The sequence below is a fragment of the Dermacentor silvarum genome, chromosome 1, assembly GCF_013339745.2.
Source record: "Dermacentor silvarum isolate Dsil-2018 chromosome 1, BIME_Dsil_1.4, whole genome shotgun sequence".
NCBI classification, from domain to species: domain Eukaryota; kingdom Metazoa; phylum Arthropoda; class Arachnida; order Ixodida; family Ixodidae; genus Dermacentor; species Dermacentor silvarum.
This window is the reverse complement of record NC_051154.1, coordinates 429,607,002-429,619,461: the sequence shown is the minus strand read 5'-3', so window position 1 is coordinate 429,619,461 and position 12,460 is coordinate 429,607,002. Positions and strand designations below refer to the sequence as shown.

General features: G+C 44.6%; 1 protein-coding gene across 1 annotated transcript in view; it reads left to right on the top strand.

Moving 5' to 3' along the window:
- Nucleotides 1-12,460, top strand: part of LOC119448082 (tachykinin-like peptides receptor 86C) — a 459,995-nt gene that overhangs the window by 279,709 nt on the left and 167,826 nt on the right. Inside the window, exon 2 of the mRNA XM_049664048.1 lies at nucleotides 10,770-10,985. Within this exon, the coding sequence (XP_049520005.1) occupies nucleotides 10,770-10,985 (216 nt within the window). The remainder of the gene's footprint in view (nucleotides 1-10,769; nucleotides 10,986-12,460) is intronic.

Sequence of the window (12,460 nt, the reverse complement as noted above, 5' to 3'; positions counted from 1 at the left end):
GCACGCGCTCGTAATCTTCCACACACACGAAAATATTAAATATCACCGTGACTGTCAGCTGGCATCTGATAATTTTCTCCAAACATTTTCAGGAAGCGCGCCCACATGTGATCGATAAGCTGGACCATGGCAGGCAAAGTAAAATAAGAGAAAACAGAAGGAACTCAACGGCCTATTTAATTTGAGACAGTTCTTTTTTGCGGGCGGCAAGGTCTTGCTCTCCGTGGCGATAGGGACACTGGTCCTATGGATTTAAGCAAAGCCCTCGCTGAAAATACAGCTATTTCCAGAGCGCTTCTTCGCATGTGAGCTGATTGTGGAGATACACATCTGAAGAACCATTTGGAAAGTTGCCCCAGTAATGCCTCGTATTTAAACCAGACGAACAAAACCAAATTATAGAAATTTGTGGTGAAATTATCAAAGAAAGCCTAGATGCAAAAGTGAACGCTGCAGGCTGCTTCTCCGTACTTGCTGACGAAACGACGGATATTGCTGGAATCTAACAGCTTACTGTTTGTGCAAGGTACGTAAACAAGGATGGCAACGATATCGAAGGAAGGAGGGAAGGAAGGAAGGAAGGAAAAAAAGTTGTCGCAGTTTCACCTGAAAGGCGAAGCATCAATTGCGATAGCAAATTTGTAGAGAGCTATACGGAGTAATGATAGTAGCTTTATCAGCTGTATAAACTTGGACATGCAGCAGCACCGGCAACACGCAGAACTGTTGTCGACGCCGTCGGCGTTTTGCCCGCGTTCGCTCAAAATGCGTGCGGCTTTGTTGACTGTTGCCGGAGCCTCTGATATAAATAGGCACTTGGTGCCGCAGCTAAACGTCGCCTCCCTTCCCTCTCCCTCCCCCCCCCTCCTCCACGGCCTCTCGCGCGTCGGAAGAAGGCGCGTTTGCTCTACATATATGGTGATTGGAAAGAGACGCCTACTTCTGCAGCCCTTAAGGGAGCACGGCGCAGAACTCGCGTTTGTTCTCCGCCGTGCGTTCACTCCCCGTGAACGCGCGCGCCCCTCGCGCCCTTTCACTCGCACATACAGCGTTCGGCGCGCGGCGACAAGTTAATCTCCATTGACATCATACGGAACCTCACGGCGACGCCGACGCCGACGGCAGAAATCTGCTTTTGAGTGTCCATATAATTGCTATCGCAATAATAAGAGGTGAAAGACAGAGAGGTTAACCAGGTTAAGTGTCCGATTGGCTACTCTGCACAGGGGGATGGGGTAAGGGCAGAAAAGATTAGAAAACAAGATTAAAAAGAAGAAAAGAAAGAAAAAACACATCTGTCCGCACAATTCTATAGTTTTTCACTAAGTCCTGCTTCTTTTAAAAAGCGTAATAGCGCTTTTAAAGCAGCTCGTTCCGACGTCGGCTGGGACCAGGGACCAAGAATTGTGGCTTCCGTTAGAGGACGGCTGTCTACCTTGTCGAGTGTGGTGCTGAGGAAACGATATCGAAGTGTTTTTAGGTTTTAGCACAGGAATAGATGCCCCCTCTCATGGAGATGGCAGGTTATATATACATGTGTACAAACTAGAGCACTGCACGGGCTCGGGCTTACCCGAAAGCCCGGGCCCGGCCCGGCCCACGGGCCGGGCCGGGCCGGGTAGAGCAGTTTTTTCACGGGCTCGGGCACGGCGTGTGCTTTTTGACCCGGGCCCGGGCCGGGCTCGGGTTTTCTGGTGGTGTGCATGTAACGTGCAGCGAGTTATTCTCGGGCGTGTCAACTCTGAAAAACATGTATTTTTCGGTCTCGGGCCGGGTTCGGGCCGGTTTCGAGCCGGGCTCGGGCCGGGCCCCTGGCCTAAGGTAAAGGGGTGGCGGGCCGGGCGGGTAACGTAGATTATTGCCGGGCCCGGGCCGGGCCCGGGTCGTGCCATAAAGGTTTTGTTCGGGCTCGGGTGGGCAGCCCAACGTAAAAACGGGCCCGGGCCGGGTCCGGGCTGAAAAAATCGGCCCGTGCAGTGCTCTAGTACAAACTGCTGCATATTCTAGTCGCCCTTCCAGTGCCACTGCCAGCGCAGAGAGATTTTCAAACGTGAGATTACTAAAAAAACCACTTGCGCTTTAGAATGAGGAACGCATGGTTATGCTGGCGCTTCTATACGCCCACAGAGACGTCGCCATCAACGTGTCCGAAGTTACTGAACGCTTCGCTAAACCTCCCCGCCGAGTGAAGTTTATTGTTTAGATAGCGAAGCAGCAAATATCAATGCCTGTAAAAATATCTGTTCCTTCACGTTCCTATATAAGCTCGTAATTATGAAAACGTATGACTGTTCATTAGCTTTTAAAACCACAGAAATTTTCACCGTTTATTGTAACAGTTAGCATGATGATCAAAATTATCCGGGAAATACAAAAATTACGGGGACATCAATAACCAATTTTGAGAAACCTTGCTCATTGAAAGCCCGGCACACGCGGCGTTTCCCAAAAACGCACTCGGATGTTAGGTAAATCAACTAGCCGCATCATCTGTGGCTTTCGTTTGTCCTTTTCTTTCCTTTTTAGCTACATGTATTTACTTCTTTTTTAAAACGAAGCAATAGCCTTCTTTGACTTTGGATGCAGAATAATTGTTGCCGCTGTGAAGGCACTTAAAATACGCATTTTCGTATTGATTTCTACATTCTTTATCTCTTATTCTAGCCACATGGTGCTGTCGCGATCGCAGCATGGCTCAAATGCATATCACAATTTCTGACATGTTCTTGTCTGGATCGTCTTTCTTTATACTCGTATGCGCGAAGTTTACTATCTGTGACTGCGCAACATGTTTATTTGTCTTGTTTGACGCATTATATACAATGACGTTTCCTTAGATATGTAGATTTATTGCAGACTTATACGTATATTTAAATATCTTGTTGCGAGGTTTTGTGTATACAAGCAGTGAACTTGGTTTCACGCGAAACTTTCTTGCCGTTTATCTTGGCATTTGTATATTCCATTCTATCTTCGCATTTCTAATGTATATTTTGCGGAACTTTTGCTTTTTATATGTACTCGTTGTTGCAACTATAATTTCGGTGCACTTACAATATACGACCTTTATATTGATATCAGCTATTACTGCCACAATTTTTGGGACATACGCAATCCATTGCAACGAAGGACAGCGTCATTGTGGTTTTTCCCTGGCCGTTGCATATGTACAAAAATGTAAACAAGGTTGTTAAATGACAAAAATTCATCAAAATATTTGTCAACTTGTTCATTTTAAGGCCTTTACGTTTTTCATACCAGCTGCATGCACTGCTTTACTGGTTTCGAACTGATATAGTTCTAAAGTTCGCGTGATATTTCCTTTACTTATGAGATAGACGCGGTAGCATTGATAAACGCGGTAGCATTGATATCAGCTACTACTGCCACCATTTTTGGGGCATACGAAGCTATTCTTTTATGAAACAAACACATAATTTATTTGTATTGACTGTGCGTAGCGTTAAATAATTCGTTTTCAGCACCTAATATAGAATGACATTGGCAATGGCAATGCAGTTATTATTCATGTATTTGATGCCTCGACAACGTTTATAAGGAGGAGGCCGCGTTGCAACTTGAGCCCCCGCCCCCCGAAAAAAATTTCTGGCTACGCCACTGGCCTCTAGAGATCGCCAACCATGTTTCCGAGCTAGCATAGCTATATCAAAGCACGTTGCGACGATAGTGAGAACAGGCTTAGACGTTCCTACCTGCTCTTTTTTTGGATTACCCGATTACACTGTCGTAACATGGTGGTCTGTGCAAGTAAATATAATGGATTTATGTTCCAAGAAACTTGGCGTCAATATTGAGCTATCCGAAATTGAATGATTACGTTGCCGTGATAAGTACAATGAGGAAGTACGCAAGCCAATTATTACTAAGTCTATTTTTTCTATAAGCCTGCTCTATTGTTAGTGGTACGGTGCGCAAACTTGGCAACGAAATGCGCTGTATAGCGCAAGAATTTAGAAGTCCCGAGCACTTCGTTGTAAGGGCGTTTGACTGTACGCCTTTAAAACTGAACGTGGACAAACGGCGCATCATAGCCAAATCAACATTTACGATGTGACCTCCGACATTGTAATCGAGGCATAGTGATCACTAAAAGCGGACGACTGACACGTGTTGCTACGGCTTGTGTTCAACTTCCATGTTAGAGCCTTGAAACATCAGAAGTTCGCTTATTATGTAATAACATTCGCAGTATACATAATGCGAAAATGAGCTAAGCTCTGCTCTTGCCTTGATGACACCGATAGTGATAATCTATTCTTAACGGAAACATGGTTCCGTCAGGCAGTAACAAATGAGGAGCTACTGCCCAATTCGAATGATGAAGTAATAGGGTGAAAGGATTGAGACGGTAAAATATGTGGCGGCCTATTGCTAGACATAAAAGAGCAGATTAGGGCATTTCCGGTTGACATTATTAGTACGCTGGAAATGGTATGGCTCTACATACAGGAGGCGTCTACGCAATCACTCCGTATGTTACCGGCCACCTAACAGCAGCAATACCTTCATTGCGCACTTACTCAAGAATATGAACGCACTTACGGGTAAACATCTAAAATAAAACATATTCATTGTCGGAGGTTTCAACTATCCTGACATAAACTGGTGCAATCAAACTGTCACCAGCGACCACCAACCTCACACACCATTAACGTAAACGAACTTACTGATATAACTTAAAACTTTTTTTTCGTTACCAACCTACTCGAAGAAATAATTTACTAGATTTTGTCCTAACAGATTCAAATATATACGCACCGTATCCTGCACCAACGACTTTAGCTGCAATTTATAAAGTTAACATTTGTTTGCATTTTTACTTTCGAACGCAAATAGGAAAACAAATTTCAATATACCTCCAAGGAGCCTGTTCCTGTGCAGCCAGAATTTTTTTTACATTTGTTCCATTGTTATTTCTGCAATACACACGTTACCTCAATACTTTCATGTTAGTGTTAGTGTTAGTCGTGTACGCATGATAACGTAACGGCTTTTATTTAGTTTTACTCTTTATTAATAATTATTCCACACTAACTCTTGTATACTGATAACACCTACACCTCTTGTGCTTAGGTTTCCTGTATATATAGGGTGTCCCAGCTAACGTTAGCTAAGCTGTTCAACGAAATTTAAAGGAATAAGAAAACACGGTGAAAGATACAATCCTAAAACTTGTTGTGCTTCGTCGCGCGACTGCTTACAACCAATACCGTAGGTCTTGTAATCGTATCTTGCACTGTGTTTTAAAATATTTCTTTTTCGGTGGACAGCTGGGCTAACGTTAGCTGGGACACGCTGCGTGTTTTGTTATGCGCTCTCTTTACAACGACTTAACTTTTCGCATCTATCTCATGCCCTCACCCAAAGCTCCGACGTAAGGTGCCGGTAGTACTTGCAGCGTGCTTCAAAATAAATATTCATGTCCGTTGTGTATTTTGCAAAGCACTATTTATGATACAAAGCCTTTTAATGTCCAGTTACGTCATGTGTAGTAATGTATTCATTTTTTATGCATTCAGTCTATGCATTCATTGCAACCCACTCCAGCCTAAGGCCTGAAGCCCAGGCCGTCAATACTGAAATAAATAAATAAATAAATAAATAAATAAATAAATAAATAATACTTGGTTGTTTCACTTGCAGAAGATATTGTTAAAAATTGTCACTCAGTGAGAACACCATTCCAGATGTGTGTAGTGTAAAGACAATAGGAAGTGTAAGTAGACAACCAGGATTCATCAAAAAGGAAGTGCGCGCCACAGAGACAATAAATTGAATGCAAAGAATGGAAACAGAAAAAGACCAAGGAGATTGAAAAGAATGGGCGAAATGCGAAAACACCCGTCTACTTAGATTTAGGTGCACGTTAAAGAACCCCAGGTGGTCCAAATTTCCGGAGTCCCCCACTACGGCGTGCCTCATAATCAGATCGTGGTTTTGGCACGTAAAACCCCATAATATAGTTTAAGTTTAAGAATGGCAAGAAAGGAACTAGAATAGAAAATCTGTACGATAACACAAAGGGCAGTGGCTTGCTACTTAAGGTTTGAGCAGGTTGCCTAAGAAGCAACACATGCCGGCACAAATATTCGAAACAAGATGAGGCATGTGTATGCTGCAGCAAAAATCCGCAGACCACTCAGCACATCCTAATGGCTTGCTAAGGAATTCACCCAGTGAGACCTGTAGATAACGTACACTTTCCAGAGGCGCTTGGGTTGAGTTGGATGGAAGCGGAAACCGGTCAGCATTCGATATAAGCAAGAGAAGTTCATTGTACTGTCGTGACAAAAAAAAACAGCAAGGAGATTGATACGAACGGATCCGTTACAGGCATATGAAGTGGTAAAAAGTAGACATTGAAGTTATGAGGAAGAAAAATAAGGTTAAGCAGATGTATACAACAATTCTAGAATGAAAAGCATGCATAGCATACCTGATTAACTCAAGCAGGCTAGATGATTTGTCAACACCCCGTTTCAAAATGGATGCCAATGAATCATCATCATCGTAGGTTACTTCAAGCGACATAGATAACTTACAAAAAACACACAATGTTCACATATCATATTTGCAAATTTTTGAGGATTGCATTTTTTATTGCCCATTTTAGGCACATGTTGAAAATAGAGAATTGCAGCCCTGCAGTAATTATTGATGTCATCGCCAATTGTCAGAAATCCTGACATTAGCGTTAATTTTTGCATACCCATTTAAAATATATTAGGAAGTACTATCGGCCAAAAAAAGTTTACGGACCACGGGATCTCAGAAAACTCTAAATATTGCCGTAGCGTTTAAACGTAGCCAGTAAAACCGGACATCACAATGTTCGCGTATACCAGTAGAGGCTGGAAATGGGAATACCAGGTTGCGTTTTGAGGCTGCGGAGATATTCAGCTTTTTGCCAGAGCCCTTGGTCCGTAAGATTTTTTGGTCGATAGTACATCGTCTTTCTGGTTCACAGTTGCCCAAGAGCCGAGCTGAAATCATCATCATCATCATCAGCCTATATTTTTGTCCACTGCAGGACGAAGACCTCTCCCTGCGATCTCCAATTACCCCTGTCTTGCGCTAGCGTATTACAACTTGCGCCTGCAAATTTCGTAACTTCATTATCCGATCTGGTTTTCTGCCGACTTCGACTGCGCTTCTCTTCTCTTGGTATTTATTCTGTAACCCTAATGGTCCACCGGTTATCCATCCTACGCATTACATGGCCTGCCAAGCTCCATTTCTTCCGCTTAATGTCAACTCGAATATCGGCTATCGCCGTTTGTTCTCTGATCCACACCACTATCTTCCTGTCTCTTAATGTCAGTCCTTAGATTTTTCGTTCCATCAATCTTTGCGCGGTCCTTAACTTGACCACACAAAGGACCGAGTGGAAATAGTCTGGCACAAACATAATTTACAGAGCTAGTGAATTTTGTAGCGCATGCTAAGGACTGATACGTTAAAGGTAATACAAACTCAGAATGTCTACTAAATGAACACGGTGTTATTAACTTCCAGCTTAGATTTCGGTACTGACCATGTGCCCCAAGTTCAGTATTCAGAAAATTGAGTCACGAAATATGGGAAATTATTAAAAATATCGATATATTGTGCAATAGACGGTCACCTTTTTCTGTAGAGCGCACATATTAGCGGAACTCGGCTATCATAATGACTCGTGAATTAGAGCTTGTGCAAACTTCAAACGGAAAAATATTCATAGGATTTAACTTATAGGTTAGTGACACCATACGTCAACAATAATAACGAAATCAGCAGATGTCAGCAAAGTCCTCCGGCACTGAACTTGCGTAGGAGACTGTAGTTGAGCTCTCTGGACTACCCTCAAAGACCCCAACTTTGTTGAACACTATTACAATCTTGTGCAAAAACCTCCTCTTCGCCTTTTTTGCTTCGACTTCATTGTGTGGCACCCATATCATCGTCCCATTATCCTGTACAAGCCAACTGGAGCAATGCCTCGCTTAGCGTTCTCCAGTGGCTGCCACCGCGCACGTCAGCAGCCACCGCGCACTGCCGGCAAATTTCATACTGTCAACAGTCCAACTAACCTTCGGGCATCCTTAGCAGCATTTCTTTTCCCTTAGCACACATTCTGTTATAGTGATAATCACCGACTATCTGATCTAAGCATTACTAGAGCTGCCCAAATCCAGTTGTTGATAGTCTCAACAGGAACATCAGTTGCCTGCGGGCGCTCTGTCATCCATGCTGCCGCTATATGTCTGTTGACGTAATGAGCGTCAAATGAAACGCGAACAGCGGAGAGCATAACTGAAGGTATTGTGAGCGCCGTCCAGTCATTACCATTGACAGGCGCGCACATCCAGTTTGACCGCAATGCGTGATGATGCTCCCCCTACATACTGTGATATTTTCTCTTTGTGAGGCTCTGTTTTATTTGAAAGCGAAAAAAGATCATGGCGCAGTAATGATGACTGCGGAAACTGCCACGCGCACCGCTGCTCGCGTTTCATTTGACGCCGATAGCACATACGGTTTCGCCGCACTGGGCGATAACACTCTTTCCTATGCAGTGTGATATTTTAGCTTCTGTTTCTTTTTATTTTTATTTTCCCACTTTCAAATAAAAGAGGATATAAACAGAAACGAAAGAGGGGAGCATCACCGCGCAGTGCGGTCAAACCGGATGTGCGCGCCTGGCATTGGTGAACACTGAATGGAGCGCTCTACACTTTCGGTCATGCTCTTCGCCGTTCGCGTTTCATTTGATGGCAATCGCACATTGGCGAAACAGGCCGGCGTATTATTGTACGCGTCAAAGAACATCGCAATTCAATAAATAGTGCTCCGTTCTCTCACCTTACGTCACACTGCCAATCGTGCCAGCGTCCAACCCTTGTTCTAAAGCACAGTTATCTTGCTGTGGTACCTTGACCAGACCACGCGAGAAATCCCGGAAGCTTATCATGTTACCAAAAAAATGCCTCTGTGTGTGTAATACAACTGCCGTCGTAACTTGAGTATAAAATATTCAGCAAAATTAATCATTGTTAGACTCGCGCATTTGATGTTTTTATTTAGCTCATGTTGACGTGCGGAATGTCGCAATTTTTTTTAATCTTATGTTGGAAGTGAAAATTGAGCAGCGAGAAGCACTCACTTGTGCCACATTCGTAGTGTCTCGTCGTTCCTGCTGTCTAGTTTCCGAATAAAGAAAAAAAAAAAGAGAAAACTTCGGCAGTACCCATGTCATGATGCATTTCGGCGTTAATTCGATCAGCATAGGAGCAATCGAGCGACACGCTGTATTTGCTGCCGCCGCCGAGACGCATCATGTTAGGAGGTGTGCATGCAACCGGGCTCCTCTCTCGCTTTTCTTTCTGGACACGCCGCGCCATCTTGTGGCGCCCCACGGAGTCCGCGCGTAGAGCGTGTGCATAGATATTCAGACAAGACTGTCTTAACATAGTATATATAACGTAGGTTCAATTCCTTGCAGCGCCGGATAGATTTTAAACGAGCTTTGTCATTCAAGAGCGACACATACCCATGGATCCACGTTAGCACCAAAGAAGTTCATCGAACAGTGGCGCATACCTAGTGACCAAAGTTTCATCGTATAGCGGACATAATCGGTGACACTGTACCGATTATGTCGGTACTGTGTAATGGAGTAATCTGTAATGGAGTAATCTCCATGGTTCAATGGAGTACCCAGTGAGGCATGTTGCCGGAAAAACAATTAGAAACCCAGACATACCGACACCCAGACAGACAGAGAGGCAGGTAGAAGAATAGACACTGAAATGTGCGTGAAGTATGACAAGAATGCTAACCGCCTTAAGATCAACAAGCTAAACTATCCATCCTATTGCATTTGAACGCATTTTTATTCAGCTCAAAACCAGGAGAGGGCAGGAGGAATGTACTAGCAATGTGAGAACGTGCGCTTGTCCCTCACATCACGCTTATAATCGGTCATTGAAACCAGTAAATTTTGTAAACTGTAGCAATGCCCGAATCGCTTTGTAAGACGGCGGCGCGTGGGGCCATGGTCCAGGGATCTTTGTCTCTGTAGATGGTCAATTATCTCTTAACCCTCTTACTCGAACGTAGGGCAGCATACCTGACGTGCCTATCTGGTTGACCTCCCTGCCTTTGCTTTCGTGTTTTCCTCCTTGTTTCTTCATCAAATTGTTTTCTCCACATTCGAGTCCGCAGTTGACTTATGCCTCCAAACGTACGCTTGTTCCCTTCTTCAAACAGAGGACTACCGATCTTAAGCTACTTCTTTCTTGGTTATTCGTTGAAACATTGATACATGGACCATCGCCTCTAACGGACACACAGAGAAGGGCAGACAAGGCGAGTGTTCTACTTGTCTGTCCTTTCTATATTGATGAAAACTGCGTGAACAAGTGATGCTTTAGCCGGGAGCCAGCGTTTCGGCTAGGTATTTTTCTCCGAAAGACCTTGATAAAGAAAACTTCCCTTTCCAAAACGTCAGCTCCATACCAAGTCTTTTTTGTCGCCCATTGTTCATCAATTCAATCTCAATATTTCTGTGTGTGTGACTGGGCATATTTTCCATGTAACCATGAGCTTTTGTTGTCCCTGTCTGGGCTGTTAAACAATACTTTAACTTTCGGCATAATAATCTCCACAGGTATCACTAATAATGCCGGCACACAAAATGAAAAAAAAAGAAAAACGAAAGAAAGAGACACTAAGGAAAATAAGGCATGGCGTTTGTCTCTATGACTCAGGTACAACGCGGTGATGCAACCGCTGAGCCGTCGCCTGTCCCGCTGTGAAGCTGCAGTCACCATGGCGGCCATCTGGGCTGCATCAGCGCTTCTGTCAATGCCTACGCTGCTCTTCTCGCGCACCCGCTCCTACTACTACGCGGATCGGAGCGTGCGAACCGTCTGCCTGCTGGTGTGGCCCGATGGCATCCCGGGCGCCTCAGTGGCCGACTACCTGTGAGTACCCTGATGATACTTCACGCCCGACTGCGTGTCATTTGTTTTAAATGTCAATGCGGTATATCCGGTAGACATGACACCTACAAATATAGTACGCGGAAAGACACAAACGAGACAGCTTTGCACATATAGATGGAGACTTGAAGCGATTAACTGTGGTCGAACAAGGGGTATCTAAAGGTCAACTTTTGCTTGGTACGTACTTCATATTCGACCGCAGCAATATTAGGGACAGCATAGGCCGAGTACTTCGTTCTTAACGCCTTCCGAATTATCGTAGCAGGATCGCAAAAGAAATGAAAACAAAGCAGAAAATATTCAAAAATAAATTATGCTTTATTGCCGATATCTCAGCTACAGTTAATGCATTAAATCTTATTGCAGCGTCAGCACTCCGGTGCACAGCTCTTCCAGCTCTTCAGAAGTAGGAAGCATGATGCTGATTAGGTTGTCGCTCGCTGCCCTTTTCTTTCACTGCTAAATAAAACTGACTGTTACGAATGCGCGATCGCTTTCGCAAGCAAATTCTTCCACGAAAAACGAGTATACCGAGAATGCAAACACTTTGTGAATTGTAACTTAAGTATGTGCAGAGCTCTTAAATCAAACAAGGTGCAAAACTTTCCACTTGCCCCATGTTTCAAAGTCCGGACATGGTGATTTAAAAAAAAAGTCGCAGTTTCGCCCGAAAGGCGAAGCATCAATTGCGATAGCAAATTCGTAGAGAGCTATACGAAGCAAGGATAGTAGTTTAATGGGCCGTGTAAAGTTGTAAACATTCGCTTACTAACTCATTGGACTAGCAGGGTGGCACGCGCGCACAGGTGAACATGACCACATCTCGCTCGATGACCATAGAACTCGATGTCAAAACGCCGGACTGAGAAAGCGTGGCAGTAGCACCGGGCCAATTGACCTTCGGGGTGCCTCTCCTCTCGCTTCAACGCGAACTAAATGACGAAAGCACATCATATATGAAGCTACCGGCACTCGGCGCATGCGCTTTATCCGCATCGCAGATCGCTTTGAAGAAGAGGCCCGCGCGGGCGTGCATTTCGCCCACATCGTAGATAGCTGTCAAGATACGGCGGCCGCGCTGTAAACGGCAGCCGATGGAGCAGAACGTACCCCCCATACTATAGGTCTTAGTTTGATCTGGAATAAAGTATTTTCTCTCTTCTACCCCCCGTGCCTCGCGCGCAAAAAGTAGACCGCGCGCTTCCGGCCTTCGTTCCTCGCGTGCGCTATATTGAGCCGCGATTGCGGGCTCACCATCGTACGCTTTCACTCGCAAACACAGCGTACGGCGCGCGGCGACGATTTTATCGCCGTTGGACTTTACAGGGAACCCCACGGCGACGATGACGGCTGAAATGCGCTTGGAGTGTCCACATAATTGCTATCCCCAAAAATGTTGCCTATTACGAATTTTTGCGTCACGTATGGGCAGCAACAGTAATGATGAAGCGCTG